Source organism: Rhizoctonia solani, chromosome 6 (genome assembly GCF_016906535.1).
Source record: "Rhizoctonia solani chromosome 6, complete sequence".
NCBI lineage: Eukaryota > Fungi > Basidiomycota > Agaricomycetes > Cantharellales > Ceratobasidiaceae > Rhizoctonia > Rhizoctonia solani.
The window spans coordinates 1,874,222-1,890,324 of NC_057375.1; the positions used below are offsets into that span (position 1 = coordinate 1,874,222).

Consider the following 16,103-nt stretch of genomic DNA (forward strand, 5'->3'; position numbering starts at 1 on the left):
TTGACGCCCTTAGTCGAGATCCTCTAACAGAGGAGCCCCTCAGTGATGAGCGACTCCTTCAGACAGCGCGTGTAGGCTTAAACCATTTAATTTAATTTAATTATCATGCATATATGTACATTTGTTCTATGCCTCATTGTTTGTTTGGTTAGTCTTATGTAATAAAAGCCTGAAAACTCTTCACGTTGTACATGCTTTGCGGAAGCGGCTCGGCAGGGCCTAATTCGGAATAACAAATTCCCCATCAGCGTGCAAGCTGAGGGACACGACTGTATGTGGGTAGGGTTCACTTGTAAGTAAAGGCAACTTGATATATATGTCTATTAGGAAACAACATCAATTTGAACTAAGGCTCCAATATTTATGGAGATGACCAAACAAATGATGCAAAGTGGCCTGCAAAGCCCAGCAACAGAAAGCCGGCTTACAAGTTCACGTGGCTGCTGCTCAAGTGCCACTTGAGTCAAGTGGTTGTGAACACTGACTACGTCCTGTCAATGGATGAGTCAAGCAATGCAATGTGAAATGCATTTAGTATTCAATAATGTAATTCAATTGTAATTATTGTTGATATAGAAACCGCACCTTGGTGCGGATGTTCCGCACCCAGGGGTCGGATTCTGTGGGGTTCGGATTGAGGGGGGTTGGATTGTGCACCTACAAAAATACTGAGAGCGGGGTCTGGCTTAGTAGCATTGAAAGCGCAGGAAGTCGGAGCTATAAACTTAGATGTCTCAGCTTTGACTATGGTGTAGCAAACTGAGGTTTTACATAAAAATTTCTGGTGAACATATATGCAAATATAACAAACAGATACAAACAAGTCACGTGGACCCGCATACATTATATCTAGTTATGAGACTGATATTTCAACAAGTACAAAGGTTGGATTTTACTGGTAATCCAGACCCCAGGATTCAGATTTACCTTATAGGGAATTTGCGCCACCGGGAGTCGGATTGCTGGGGTCGGATCCTCCGTACCTTTGGGGTATACGGTGAACCAGAGTCCATATATACGTCTCATCATCAGGCTCATGCCCTGTGCAACTAAAGTGGCATATATAACAGGTGATGCTATTGTTTAAGAGCATACAATGTCTAACGCCTATAATAAGGGCCCAACCTGGTTCTCAATATTTCTGAAACGCAAACAAGCAAATAAGGGCTATACATAGCCCTGAATAGCCTGGGCAATATATGGTTCCTCCAAGTGCCGAATCTCTTTGTCTGTTAGCTTGACATCAATAGCTCCTACAATTTCCGTTCAAAATGAGACAAGTATTGGTTAAGAAACTGGAGAGAAACTAACCAATAGTGTCTTCAAGGCTACCAAGGTTCATGGCGCCAATGATGGGTGCAGTAACCGTATCCTTAGATAGGTGCCATGCCATTGCAACTTGTGCCATGCTTATCCCTTGGGTGTTGGCCATCTTTTCAAGACTAATAATCAAATGAGCTTATGGATCATAAGTAACGGAACAGCTATCACCAACCAAAGAACAATTTCCTTGTTACCCTCCTTGGCTTGGTTTGCTATCGCTGCTAGGCTGAAAATAGAAGGTTTAGATAAATCATGTCACTATAATCCTGCCACGTACAAACTAGTCTTGTCCCGAAGGCTTGTTTGTGAGTAAGGGCGGCTCAATACCCCTTGTGAAAGTGGGGACCACGGAATCATGCCGACTCCAAACATCTGTTGTTACCAGCTGTTAGAGCCAAGAGGGATCGAGAACGAAAGCCACTATGTGACCATACCTTCAAAGTAGGAATCATTTCCCGCTCCTGCTTGCGATAGATCAAGTTGTATTGGCTTTGCATTGAGATGAATGGGGTAAGCTTGTTATTTATGGCATAGTTTTGCATCGCATGGAACTGATAGGCGTGGCAGCTTGACATTCCAATATAGCAAGCATAACCCGCTTTGACTACATTGTGCAGAGCTTCCATGGTCTCAGCGATTGGCGTGTCGTAATCAAACCGATGGCACTGAAGCACGTCGACATAGTCAAGTTGGAGACGCTCTAGTGAGTGTTTAATGGATTCAAAGATATGCTATGAGGGGTTTGCATGAGTGTAAGCATTTCATTCGGAAATGGTTGAAGCACAGTACCTTTCGGCTAAGACCATATTGGTTGACATACCCAGCTGCATCCGCAGCAGGTCCGGGATATATACTTGTGTCTTGTATGGCAACGAAATAGAGCTTGGGGGTGAACTCTGGGTTTAATTACGGTCTCCTATCAACTAATCGAATCTCCCCACCTTGGTCATCACCACAATTTCATCTCGAGGTAGGTTGAGCTGTTTGACCGCTTTCCCAAGAATACGCTCCGAGTCCCCGCCTGAATAATTATTGGATGTGTCAAATGTTTGTATGCCAGCGTCATAACTGTAAATGACACCAAGCCGAGCTAAGATTGAATGAATTATCACCTCGGCTAAAGCCACTCACGCTGCCTTGATCAATTGAATGGTCTCTTCCTCTTCGATAGCCCACGGTTGCCAGGATTTGCTCCCAACACCTCCGAGACCCAAGATAAATCGGGAGACTTTAAGGGCCGAGTTACCCAAGCGGACTAGCGAGTAAAAGTGAGTTAGCAATCTACTATGTATGATAGACAATACCCTCCATAGGTCATTTTCTTCGCAGAACTGGTGAATGGCATAGTGGATTGTATAAAACGAGAATATTACTGATTATGTGATGGTATGAACCAGTTCGACTCGCCCCCCCCCCTATATATACCCTTTGCTTTCATCCATGCCGCGGGAGATAATAATTGCTCAGATAGCGGGAGAAAGTAAGACCCTCTGAAACAGCAGAGTCTGACTGGTGCCTCGCGGCTAGTAAAATAAAATTGTAAGAGGGCAATCATGGCATGGCCGCGATCGCATGACTGAATCTACGTTTACATCAAATCTCAAATTACGATACTTGGCTGTGTGTAGCTACATTAGCTCCAAGTCAATATCGTAATACTTCTATGAAATTCAAAGCTGATATACGCCAGTGGTGTTGTATGCGGCAAAAACGAGCGTAAGACTCTAAAACTTAGAGTTACAGCATGGATCTATAGAGCAGAAATAGAATAAAAATTCGCGCTACGGTCAGTTAGCTATTCTATGAAATTCAAAGCTGATATACGCCAGTGGTGTTGTATGCGGCAAAAACGAGCGTAAGACTCTAAAACTTAGAGTTACAGCATGGATCTATAGAGCAGAAATAGAATAAAAATTCGCGCTACGGTCAGTTAGCTATCAATAGTACGGCCAAGGATAGTATATTAAAATAAATGGCACATTCATCTCGATATCTTTTGAAGTTCCATTGGTTCTTCTCATTCCAAAAGAAGACCAAAATTGAAAACGCTTTAGCAACGCCACTCTCGAGTCTCGGGCTTGAGTACCCGACCGGAGTCTCTTTCTCAGTTGCTTAGTCTCAGTCGCGGTTTACACAGCGGAGGTTACGTCCTTGCAGCTCCCGCGTGAACCTTCTTTGCATATGTTGTTAGTCCCAGGAAGCTGGGAGTAGTATTGCAGTATCCCTCCTTGAATTTGAACTTGTCCTATCAAGGAATTCATCCAGAAGGTCTGTGAGTATATATGTTAGGCGGCGAGCCAGAGCAATGTGGGTATCCGGTTTCTCCGCTTTGTCTATCTGGGACTATACCGCAAATGCCCCGAAAATGGTCCCAACTGTACCTCGGTAAGGTAGGTTTAGCTTCCGCACCGATCTGCAATTAGCAAATTAAAACAAACGAATAAACAGATGTGTACAATACTATTAGGCTACTCGATGTGAGTTTGTCAAGAGCTCTTACTAGGAGAAAGAGCGCGGCTCAGTAAATTTTCCTGTACTTGCTCAAGTGAGAATATATAAACCTAGCCCCAGGACTCTCCTTTACTATATTCTTGCATCCTCGAGTCACACTACTGTTATTTTTTACGCGTCTTAGCGATAGCTTTCAGCAAACATCCGTCCGCATCGCTCTTATTATGTCTCGCACCACCCATACCGACTCTAAGCCAGCAGAGACCGCTTGGGAAATTTCTGCCGCTCGCAAACGCGACGATCGTGCCAACCGACTCGAGCCTTACGCTCACTGGAGCTTGGCCGAGCTCACCCCTCCGCCGTCTCACAACAACGTCATACCCCTTGTACATGCTCGTCTCACTGATAGAGAGCGTTCCTTCCTCGCATCCGACGTCACCGACCTTGCACAGCGTCTGGCTACCAGAGAGTGCACCGCGCTGGAAGTGACCACAGCATTCTGCAAGGCAGCATATGCGGCTCAGGAGCTTACAAACTGCCTGACCGAGGTGATGTTTGAGCAGGCGTTGGCTCGTGCGCAGGAGCTAGACGAGCATATATTGACGAGCGGGAAGGTGATTGGACCGCTGCACGGTGTGCCGATCAGCATCAAGGACAATATTGCCGTCAAAGGCGAGGATACTGCGACTGGCTTTATTGCTTGGGCGGGGCGCACGATTGCGGAAGAAGACGCGACTGTGGTTCGGATTTTGCGGCAGGCTGGAGCTATTATCTATGTCAAGACAACTAATCCTCAGGCCTTGGGCGGTTCGGTTCTTTACTTGCAGGATGACAATTATGAAGCTGACATGCATACACTATCTTAGCTGTCGAAACGTTGAGCAATATCTACGGACGCACGACCAATCCTTTCAATCGAAGTCTCGGCTGCGGCGGAAGCACTGGCGGCGAAGGAGCGCTAATTGCATCCCGTGGAAGCTTGCTCGGAGTTGGAACAGATATTGGAAGTTCTATTGTAAGTGATAATAATAATTCGTAAAAGCTATGGCAGTCGTGCTTAACTTAGTGTCATTATTACAGAGGTGGGTTTGGGCTTACATCGTCCTCTTCATTAACATACTCACATACACTTGGTGTCATTAGAGTACCTTCGGCATGGTGCGGAATATATGGGTTGAAACCCTCGAGCGATAGGTCGCCCGCTTCTGGCTTATCGTCGCCGTACCAAGGGCTCGACAATACACCCGTGGTAACAGGTATGTTGGGAATGTTCTGTTATTCAAACGTTAGAAATAAACTACATTTAGGACCGATGGCACACTCCACTAGAGATCTCGAGCTGTTCTGTCGCGTCATTTCCGACTACGAACCATGGACCTCCGACTTCAGCACCCTGCCCATCCCTTGGAATTCATCTCTCGCCCAGCATAGAGAGAGCGAGAAGCTTTTGATCGGAATCTTTACCGACGACGGAGTAGTGGCACCCCATCCACCGGTCATTGAGCGCCTACAAAAGACTCGAGAAGCGCTGATCGCAGCAGGGCACGAGGTTATCGATTGGGTGCCGATGGATCATATGAAAGGCTTTGAGCTTGGCGTAAGTTCAAATGGATTTTAGCAAGGCTTATCACTTAGATATGGGTTACTTTAGATGAAGCTACTACTGCTCGATGGCGGAGAAGCCATACGCACCGTTCTAGCTGAATCAGGAGAACCCGCGATCCCGCCTGTCGCACGACTCTTGAACAATTACAAAGAGGGAGGTGGGCACACATTGGCCGAGTCATGGGCTGTGAACGTCCAGCGTGACCAGTTCCGAGCGCGTGCATTGAAGCATTGGAATGATACCGCATTGCGGTCCAAGAGCGGACGCCCAGTTGATGCGGTGTTGTGTCCAGCGGCGGCTACGCTTGCGCCCCCTCCCAACACCACATCATGGATAGGGTATACTTCATACTGGAATTTACTCGATCTTCCAGCTGTGGTCTTCCCATCGGGAAAGCCACTCCAAGCCAGCTCCTGGGCATCTGCAAGCCGCTCTTCGGATGACCAGCCTCGAAACCCGATGGAAGAGCTCGTAAGGGCTCAATGGAACCCTGAGACATTCGATGGCGCACCCGTAGGCCTTCAACTTGTGGGCCGTCGGTGGCAGGAGGAGAAGCTACTGGCTGTGCTGAAACACGTCGAAGACGCTGTGGCCAGATTCGAAAAGTGATTCATCCCAACCGAGCAGCATAATAATTATTTAGCCAGGTCCCTGTAGATAGCCGTCAATATTTCGAGGAAATAATATACCGTCAGTCAATTTATGATATCGGTTGTGGGCTCGCAAGATGATCATGATCGAGGATATGAGCACAACCGGTGCTGCAATGATACACGTTTCCAATGCTGACTAAGCCATCGCGCGAATTCTCCATCGCTAATGGAGTCAGATTCTATCACCCCTCATCCTTTACCAAGAGTGTCTGATTATCAATCTTCTTCGCCATATTAGTATATAAATTAGAACCCACCAGCGAAGCCTGGCTCCATCTCTCAGGCCAGCCAAAATCACGTAGAGTGATAAACTACTCTTACGATCCTGTGGTAGCCAGGAGATTGCATATAGGATTGTACTTCTATCTGGGGGATACTATAATTCTACTTACGACTGCCAGCTGGGGAATAGTTTTATTGATGCGCCACTAGAGGTACACCTAAATCTGTGGTGCATGTTCCAGAAATGAATCATTACTTTATAAGATTTACATGATAACTCCCATCGACCCGACTCCCTACCCACTGAAGTTTTGCATTTAATCACTTACTCAATCTCAACAGCCGCAAGAAACGTTTGAAGATACTGGGTTTTGGTCTGGGAGTTCCAAGTGACTGCCTGGTACCAGACGAAATTGCCGCTTTTTCACCGTAATCGGTCCCAACTACAGTCGATACCGATCGTAACGAAAGTGTGTATTGGGCAGAACGCGATTCTACGAGCGAGTTGGGTGCTAGTTCCGGTGCAATAGCGAGAACTGTTTTGAAGGTTTGAGCTCTTAAACTTCCGAATGAATAAAACGAATACCAACCGGCATATTGAGCCAGAGAAAAAGAAGCCGCATCGTTCGTCGCAAGAGAAGTAATCTATATGCACTGTCAGTAAGCAGAACATTCACAACAATTTTGGTAACCCACCTCTTTGATAGGCTCGACAACATTAACCCCTCCGACTTCTTTGGGGCTAGAGAAATAACCGGTGGTGGATCCGGTGACTTGATTCCAAGCTAGTTGCTTGAGGTTGTTATCGTTGAGTCGTTCTCCGGCATAGGCCTGGAGTTTGGCGTACAACTGAAACGGATGTCATTTAAAAATACCGGTTTGAGAACCTGGTTGGTTGACTCACATATCCAAAACCTCCAGAGTTGAAGTTTTGACCATATTTTGCGGTTTTCCTGTTCCGCAAAAGTTAGTGTCTCATTTCTTATACAAATACAATGATAGTAATTACTCGGCAGACGTAGCATCTTTGTAAAGTAAGTCAAAGCTCTCGACTTAAGGACAATTACGACTCACTATAATATTTCGCAAAATCCAGCCAGGCGCTATCGAAAGACGGCACACTAACCGTGTCGACGAGTTCCATCAAAAATTCACCCCCTCCAAACAACATTGTCAAGTGGTAACTGAGTTGCCCAAGATGAGTGTTAACCTATAGTTTGTCTTCCAAAAGCTCACGATGCTTGAAACTGGCCGCCTTCGTCAGTAAGATGTCCGGTGTCTGGGTCGAAACCAACAGCTGTATGCGAGGAGTTTGATAAGCGTGGAAGTTGGGCGTGTAGAATGATTGGATAAATGCACCTGAAGTATATCCCGTAAACTAAAACCCCGAAACTTCAAGTCAAGAAGAGATCAGCGCGGATAGGAGATAAAAACTCACCAGGCCGTATTTCATAGCTCCGATATCGGTCTGAATTCCAGTTCAGAGGGGCTCGTAATAGGAGTGATCACCACTAACCATTCCGGTAACAATGCGGTCTCTCCACTTGGTATCATTTGTCCTCTTTGAAAATCGTCAACTGCAGCCCATCCAACAAATCAAAATAGCTAACCTCCCACTCGGTAAACCAATTCCTGTTTCGCATGAGCGGACTATCTATTACGGTGAAAGTAGTTCACTCACCCAGCAAGGGCGGTCCAATCAGGCCCAATACGAACCCGAGTAGGCGCTGTAGGTTTCGGTAGAACTTGAATACAGGCACTGATCAATTGATTGAATTCGAGGTATGATATGAAAGGCTTACTTTTACGGAGCGGCTCCCACTCAATCAATGTCTTGTCCGCTTGAAGGGAATAACGCATCAAATCGCCTATCTGCTCATCCGCTACATCGTGTCAGTCCAAATTCGTTCCACAATGAGAGTCGAGGGTGCGCTTACCCGTCAAGTAGTAGAACCTAATATCGAACATAAGTGGTGATAGGTGCACAAAAGCATGGTACTTACGGCCTCTTCAAGGTGGATGAGCTGACACGTGCTTCCTTGGCACCATCACCCCAGTGGCTAACATTATGACGGCTACCGAGACCTGCACTGGAGTTAGGCGCTAATTATACCGCAAGTGCTCAGGTACCGTACCTGCGAATGGACCCTACAAGAACCCTTTCTTTAATAACGCCTAATACCCAAGTTAGAAATCCTTACGATGTGATGGAAATCCACCTATAGCTAATGGTTAGTTAAGACTCAAAGTGGAGTGATATAGACTTGCCTCCGAAAGATGCCTTGTCATAGCATGCGCGATGCGGAACACATCCGCTCGCCCGGTTCGCAAGAACGACATCCATAACCATAGATCGGTACCTGAGAAATTATCGCTCGTTAGAATCTGAGGAATTCCGCTGAATTCCAGTTTGCTTACCGAGCTCGGCATTATCCCATGCCTTTCATAAGTTATCATAAGCATCCTTCTCGATAGCTCCATGCGGTTACTCTACTCACGTAACCACCAACGTCGTATCTGGCCAAGAGGCTTAGTATAGGCGACATACCGCAAGATGAAATACATACCTCCACGTATGCCTTGTGTCGTCGTACTTCCAAGATTACTAATTAGATTATATGCCAGGTTGATGTATTCAGAAGGCCACCCACCGTATGCATTACATCGCCATAATTCCAGAAGCCTGATTATTCTGTTAACAAAGTAGCCGCAAGCCAAATCTGAACTTCCACTTACCATAGAACTGCCGCTGCTCAATTTCGGCAACATAGAAATCTAACAGTTGGCTCTTCTCATTTTCAATCTTGGCTGCACCTGACCGAGATTTATTGGGTATATTCCTAGCCGAAACGCATGTCAGACACCAAATTCAGAACTCATTCGGCGAATTTAAGCTCACCATCGACCTCCGAACAGCTTGTGGCTCTGGTAAAACTCTGGGCTAGCGACGAGTTGAGGTGGAGTAGCTACCACGGCAGCAAAGTCAGCAATTGCTTGACGTGCGGGGGTAGATGCGACTGCTTTAAGGGTGAGCTCATATGAGCGAGCAATTCCTGCAGGGTTAGAAGTAACCAGCTCGACATCTTCGTATGCCAGGTCCAAACCGTGGGCTACTGTATCATAGTGACGAAGGTCCATAGCAGGAGCCTAAAAACGGTTAAATATAGATTATAAGGGATAATAAAAGTAAGTTACCTCTGGAGAATACGCCCATACTGTAACATTCGCGGTACTTCCAGCTGCGTTTCGGATATCCAGTTGGCGAGGATGTTGTTGCCAAAAGTTGTGTAGTCCAAACAAAACTCCGCCCCCCTTAGCTCCTCCAATGTATCCAGTTCCATTTGCACGAGTACCATGTCCAGCGTGTTTAATCCAGCTGCTCTTGTTGCTTGTCCTACCAAAGCCTAGTTACAAAAAAAGCTGACTCCAGACATGATCAACAATACATACCTTTTCCAGATGTCGAAATGGTCAGCACTCAATTGAACTAATGTGTAGTCGTTCCAAGTAGGCAGAGTATCAATTCCAGCTGTAATAGTTGCTGGCCACGATCCTGAATCCTACCGAAAATACCAATCATTTTGTATTGTATTCGTAAAACCCAATGTATGGGGAGAATTTACCTTGGCGGGCAGGGTAGTTCCTTCGAATTGGGGGGCAAGCAACGCAGCAGTTGCGTCGCGTCGAAGTCCTGACAAGACCCTAACAGCTTCACCCCACAATCCCCCAGAAGCGGAAGTGAATCGAATGTGGCGATCATATAGCTCGTCAGAGAGGGGCACGTCGAATTTTACGCCCTGGATGTAGTTAAGTGAGTTGACGGCTTGTGGCAGTTTAGATCATGGCGCGCACAATGCCTTTGATAAAGTCCTTGGACTGGTCTCCATCAAATAGGAACAAGTGTTGAATTTTGATGGCTGTCGATCCAGCGCTGAAGTAGAGCCTGATAGTAAACGGAAGCCATTCTCCATGACCGTCGCCCTTGTATGTTCCGGTCACCTGATGAGGGCGTTAATAAACACATAAATATACCCCAGACGTGTAAAATACCTTGATTGTTGCTCGGACTGGGCCGTCACTTTCAACTGTCGCTGCAGTTACATTTGCGGTCGTAGTATGAATGTTGGCAGGATCGTTGGCTTCGGGTTCGTCAGGTTGGCCTGATACACCTATCAGTCGGATTCATCCATAATACTGTGAGTTACTTGCCCTGAACTTTGACAATCAGTTGTCCATTAGATAGTTTTTTTGAACCTCCAATTGATAACGAGGAAATAAGCGTAGTACCCGATGATTTAATTTGGGCTTTACAGAAGTTTAGTTTTGCTCATATCAGCGGATAGTCACCTTCACCTTCGAAATCCCCGGTAGTAACTGTAATAGTGCCCCCACCCTGCTTCACAGTGATAGGGCTTGCTGGTTCTGAAGGTGAACCAGGAGCAAGATGGAGCGTGTCGGGGAGTGTCGTTTCTGCAGCTACAGCATGGCCAGTCCACTTTAACGATCCGTCCGGCCAGCTGGATGTCGGAGTATGTGTATGAGTTAAAGAGTCAAAGATAATTGCTGTGTCGCGATACTCACTAGGCAAGTGGCCAACTTTGTACTGGAACACTTTTTCCATCACTCGTAGTGAGTGCGAGCGCGGTTGACTTGTCAATTTCGCCTTTAGCCCAAGGAACCCCCCAAGTACTGGGATTAGCTGTCGTTGACGGCGCTTTTCCGTCAAGCCAATGAAGGTCAACACCGTCAACCGCACGAGGTTTGTTGGGCATGATGAGAGTACTGGAAACGTTCGAGAGAGCGTGCAAGAATAATTTCGTGCCGTGTATATATTTATGAACTATAGCTCATCGGCAGACCGGACCGTTTCTCGAGCTCGTGTCATCCAAGTTCGGAATAGCGATTCTTGACGAATCAAGGGCGCATATCAGGTGGTCATGGCGCATCTGTCGGGGTTGAACCCCAATGGCGTAATAGTTACCATAAATTGCAGCATGATAAACCAGTGGTTTTATTATGAATTTGTCAATCACGGAAGAGCCGCCTTCTGAGGTGGCCACCACATGAACGAAGCCGGGCCGACAAGACAAAGAACCTTCGGCTGTACGTTCGAATATGGAATCAGAATATAACACAATTTCGCATTTTCAGTTTCTTCCGCCGGCACATGGTGCGTTTCAAATGAAGAGATATACAAGACTGGGAGCGATTGAGCAAGGTCAGATCCCTTTCCACGTCGTCGTTCGTATCAGGACAGGATGTCTGTCAAGCGCCGAGCCTCCAAGCTGGCTGTCATCACTCTATTGCAAATCGGATCAGTATTTGCACTTCCGACCACCACTGACAGCGTCCGCTTCGATTGCATCTTCAGTGCAACCTCGGGCGGTCATGTCCTCAAATATGACCTCTGTCCTCTACTAAGTCGTGCAAAGTATAGGATATCGAGAGATGTAGAAACACCGCCTTCCATAACCAGGGTAAGTCCAGGTATCATACTGGTTTTCTTTAAAGTGATATTCATATTCGCATAGATACATTACGATATCAGTCTTGGCGACTATATTCCTTGGGATGGCACTCTTCCGGCTCGTGATCAATGCGAGCAAGGGACAAACGTCTGCATGACTGGTAAGCCCCACTTGGCTCAAGTCTTGAATCAAGTCATCACTCATCCACTATTCAAGTGATCAGCGAGCGTCCTGATCATCGGCTCGAACCTCCTAGGACAATATACGTCGTACCTGTAGCAGGAAATTTCCCGGATCGTCAGTTGAATGTGACTTCCAAGCTTTCTCGAAAGATAGATTCTATGGGAAATCGTACGTCTGTTGTGATATATTATAACCTCCATACTAAAGGTCCACGTAGTCCCTCTCACGGTGACGTTCCGTGGCGGTTTATATATGGGCGTTCCTCAAAAGGCCGTTTTCACTTTTATGTGTGATTCATCGGTCACTGAGGTGGGTATCAGAATTCTTAGTGTCAGAACAAACTCTAACCAGAATATAGCCCTCAGAACCAACGTTGTTGTCGCACGCTGACCCTCTTGAAGACCAAGGGAATCATAAACTGGTCTGGAAATCTAAACATGCATGTCCCCTAGGCGGATATCCTTCAGGACAGAGAGATGGTCCGCCTGAGCCAACTCTACCTATACCAGTACATGACCCATTACCTGGTTCTCAAGATGGAGGGCGCATGGCTGGTCCTGGAACAGTCGTGTAAGTTTTATGTACGTTCATGTGGATTCAAACTTATAAGTCACTATAGCATAATTGTACTCCTCGGGATGGTTATATTTGGAAATCTCAAGAGGCGATGGGCGGGAAGGCATAGTACCAGTCGCTACCGTTCATTCGCACTCTCGCGTGTTAGCCCTGCGGTTCACCACGACGCTGATCCGCGCTCACCACTTACCCCACATACCCCCGATGCACACCACATTCGGAAATATACCACTGTAGACTAGTTTTTATAATCCAGTTTTAACTTCGGCATGCTCATAAATCATAAGAAGTTTGCTTAGTCATCTTCCCAATTCGACTGATCAACCCAACGATCCCTCACTTTCCTTTGCCCATCATCTTCCGTATGTCACTTCCAGGCGGAATAGACTTTGGATTAAATCGCGTACATGTGCTAGTCACAGGTGCGGCTGGGGGAATAGGACTCGAAATTGTTCAAGAGTTCTTGAGTAAGCCCTCGCCTTGCATTAGACCACGCGACGCACAAACAAATACGGACCAGAACACAGTGCCTATGTAACGGCCCAGTACCATACCAGCCCTGGATCCCTACCGGAGCTTCAAAAGGGAATCGATAATCTAGAGCTGTTCCAAGCGGATGTGACGGACGAACATGCTGTCAAGAAACTGTTTTCGCGCGGCGGAGAGTTTTTCGAACAGGAGGTTCAGGTGTTAATTGGCAAGTCCCTTGATAAATTCCATTTAAGTCAGTAACATAACATGAGCTGGTCTTAGTCAATCATGGTATATTCCCCGAAGAGGATGTGAACCTCGTAGACATGGACTTGGCACAGTGGAAGCGAACATTGGATGTGAACTTGACAGGTAGGCGCCGAATTGGATAGTCTTTCGCACCCATACTCAAGCACTTATACCAGGCCCATTCTTGCTTGTTCGTGAATTCCTTCGGCGTCTTCGCAAACCACGACGAAAGTTTGCACCTGATTTATCAAAGGTCGCAGTCGTCGTTATAGGGAGCACCTCGGGAGAATTCGGTGAGGCCGGGCACGTTGGTGAGTTTATTCTATCAGTTACATTGGCCGAACCTAACAATTCAATCTATTCAAACACGTACCTTGCTCGAATGACTATTGTTTGGATCAGATTACTCATGTTCCAAGGCGGCGCTTCAGTCGGGGTTTATCCGCACGGTCAAGAATGAAATTGTTCAAATCGCCCCGGCTGGGCGAATAAACGCTGTGTCCCCGGGATGGGTCGAACCCCTATGGCCGAAGCCACAATGTCTGATCCTTCGCTAGTAGAGCGGGCAATCGCGACGTATGCATTTCCTATCTGGAGGATCGAATATTATCTCATCCAATATTTTGATAGTGTTCCCCTGAGAAAAATAGCCACTACAAGTGATATAGCTCGACAGGTTTTGGTACTTGCTTCTTCGACTTTTTCGGGGCATGTAACAGGGCAAAATATTATTGTTGCTGGTGGAATGGAAGGACGACTACTTAACCCTCCCGGAGAGACAAGTGCAAAACACGAGGATGGAAGTGCTACTGCTGCCGCTAGCACCAGCCCAAGGGCAAAGCCCCGGTAAGTAACTACAGCATATATTAGAATGGACCGAGCAATAACTCTGCAACTCAGAAAGTCAATGCCATAAGTCTATACTCCATGCATACATCTACTGGATACACCGCGTAATGAGCCAAGTCAAGAAAGTCCGCGTGTGCGCCAGGGCACTTTCTCTCGTACTGCGCTCGAAATATATGGGGTTTGGGGATCTAATCATGACAAAAGCTGCTTCTTGTCACCTAGATATTCATCGGTACATAATAAAATAATCATGTGCGGGTCTTGCGGGCAGACACATAAGGTTGGAATGTAGTGGTAGCTATATTCATCGCTGTGGCTAATTAGTTACGGTAAACCCGTTAATTTTCGCTACAGATATATCCTGAGACAAAACAAATACCACGTATGACTGCTCCTCGTAAACTCCCGATTCTTCTCGATCCTGAAGCTTACGTTACCGACATCTATATGCGAGGTGACGTCTAACCGATAGATGGTACATCAAGTCTTCCTAAACAGTGAAACACGAGGCAATCAGGAATTGTCCTGTACAGTGGATCTATTCGGAACCCCCTCACCCAGACATACGCCCAATCACCACCAGGATGGATCTCGGGTTCACTAATGTTCACGTCCTCATCACAGGAGCCTCAGGTGGCATTGGTTCCGTCATCACTAGACTATTTTTAGGTGGGTAGAATTACAAACACACCTGCTAGTGACTTGACTTTACGAGCTATTTGGAAGACCACGGGGCCCGAGTTACTGCACAATACAATACGAAAACTGGGGTCCTCGAGCAGTCCGATAGACTTCATTTGGTGAAAGCCAACGTTACCGATGCGGAATCCGTAAAACAGTTGTTCATCACTGCTGGAGATAAATTCAAGCAAGAAGTCCAAATTCTTATTGGTAGGTTATACTACACTTTTTGACAATCGATGGTATGTGAAATAGCATTGTAGTGTGCCATGGAATTTGGGTGAAGGACGAGGTGGATCTAGTTGACATGGAGCCTTCACAGTGGACCGAGACTGTATCCGTGAACCTGTTTGGTTGGTGCCTAGATTAATACGCTGGTTTGATTTAATTCTGACTAAACTCAAGGCACTTTGCTTGTGGCCAGAGAGTTTCTCAGGGCTTTACGAAGTCCTCGACAAGACTACGAACCTGACCTTTCCAAGGTGGCTATGGTGGTAATGGGGAGCACATGTGGAGAGTTTGGAGAAAAAGGACACATAGGTGATGTCTTGTTTTATGTTTCCATTCCATCGTGCTAATCTGGTGCTGAACCTTTTAATAGACTACGCGTGCGGATCTTCTGGACTTCAACACGGACTTGTTTGTACATTGAAACACGAAATCGTTAAAATCGCACCTCAGGGACGAATCAACGCGGTATCTCCAGGATGGGTGAATACGCCAATGGCAGGATTTTTCTGAAGACGAAGCTGGTTCCAACAAGGTAATCAATGAGTGAGTGATTCGTAAAATCTATCTCGAGCGCCGGCACTAAATGCACCGCAGCACGCCACTGAAGCGGATCGCCCAACCCATAGATGTTGCTAACCAAGTGCTAGTGCTTGCTTCAAATAAAGTTTCGACCCACGTCACAGGCTCCAGTATTCTTGTAGCTGGTGGAATCCCGTATTAATAAGTGAATCGATCTCGATTCATAAGATAATCGCAAGGTTTTACTCTGTGGTTTGATCAAGCCAGTAGTTCTGAATGAATAGGAATGGATACCTGGGCGTAGTGGGATAAACCAAGCAAAGCTCTGTTGGACACGCACGAGCGGACTTTTGCGACGGAGCCTGTGGAGGCCGCAAACCTTATATTGGGCTGATCAGGCCAGAGCACGTACTTGTGCCTACTCGGTAGGCATCGTGTTTGCGCACCGTTTATAGTACTTGGATTCGGCGCTTGTGCCCCGTGTTCATTCTCTTCCATACTAAGTACTGCGAGCACTATATGCTCGCAGCAGAGCTTGTCCTGTCTACTTGTCTCCTGTTTCCGTGAGTCCCACCCGCCCGCACCTCTTCTGCTCGCTATGGTCCGGTTTGACCGCTCACC

The 16,103-nt window shown here is 46.6% G+C and overlaps 4 protein-coding genes across 4 annotated transcripts; 2 read left to right on the forward strand and 2 right to left on the reverse strand.

Moving 5' to 3' along the window:
- Positions 1-1,167: 1,167 nt before the first annotated feature.
- RhiXN_06012 (aldo/keto reductase family protein) lies at positions 1,168-2,668 on the reverse strand (the record flags this gene model as incomplete). Its single annotated transcript, XM_043325828.1, has 9 exons — positions 1,168-1,253; positions 1,312-1,442; positions 1,496-1,549; positions 1,601-1,695; positions 1,758-2,054; positions 2,113-2,217; positions 2,265-2,391; positions 2,455-2,578; positions 2,623-2,668. 9 exons carry the CDS (start codon positions 2,666-2,668, stop codon positions 1,168-1,170), a joined length of 1,065 nt encoding a protein of 354 aa, XP_043181260.1.
- A 1,330-nt stretch (positions 2,669-3,998) lies between these two features.
- RhiXN_06013 (amidase) lies at positions 3,999-5,989 on the forward strand (the record flags this gene model as incomplete). Its single annotated transcript, XM_043325829.1, has 5 exons — positions 3,999-4,581; positions 4,641-4,789; positions 4,841-5,030; positions 5,082-5,371; positions 5,426-5,989. The coding sequence occupies 5 exons, from the start codon at positions 3,999-4,001 to the stop codon at positions 5,987-5,989; spliced, it is 1,776 nt and encodes a 591-aa protein (XP_043181261.1).
- A 587-nt stretch (positions 5,990-6,576) lies between these two features.
- On the reverse strand, positions 6,577-11,027 carry RhiXN_06014 (uncharacterized protein; the record flags this gene model as incomplete). The annotated part of the gene is made up of 30 exons (XM_043325830.1): positions 6,577-6,791; positions 6,846-6,900; positions 6,952-7,104; positions 7,160-7,208; positions 7,265-7,280; positions 7,330-7,439; positions 7,492-7,552; positions 7,615-7,633; positions 7,694-7,723; positions 7,772-7,816; positions 7,866-7,887; positions 7,937-8,138; positions 8,193-8,209; positions 8,259-8,345; positions 8,391-8,430; positions 8,457-8,474; positions 8,520-8,615; positions 8,674-8,695; positions 8,754-8,772; positions 8,823-8,848; positions 8,907-8,938; positions 8,992-9,095; positions 9,155-9,402; positions 9,451-9,649; positions 9,706-9,815; positions 9,879-10,052; positions 10,108-10,254; positions 10,306-10,415; positions 10,609-10,772; positions 10,837-11,027. 30 exons carry the CDS (start codon positions 11,025-11,027, stop codon positions 6,577-6,579), a joined length of 2,781 nt encoding a protein of 926 aa, XP_043181262.1.
- A 486-nt stretch (positions 11,028-11,513) lies between these two features.
- RhiXN_06015 (Enoyl-(Acyl carrier protein) reductase) lies at positions 11,514-15,473 on the forward strand (the record flags this gene model as incomplete). The annotated part of the gene is made up of 17 exons (XM_043325831.1): positions 11,514-11,732; positions 11,787-11,883; positions 11,940-12,074; positions 12,124-12,215; positions 12,265-12,476; positions 12,526-12,723; positions 12,773-12,844; positions 13,040-13,206; positions 13,260-13,325; positions 13,379-13,513; positions 13,763-13,778; positions 13,833-14,048; positions 14,635-14,720; positions 14,778-14,942; positions 14,996-15,085; positions 15,138-15,272; positions 15,334-15,473. 17 exons carry the CDS (start codon positions 11,514-11,516, stop codon positions 15,471-15,473), a joined length of 2,241 nt encoding a protein of 746 aa, XP_043181263.1.
- Positions 15,474-16,103: the final 630 nt, after the last annotated feature.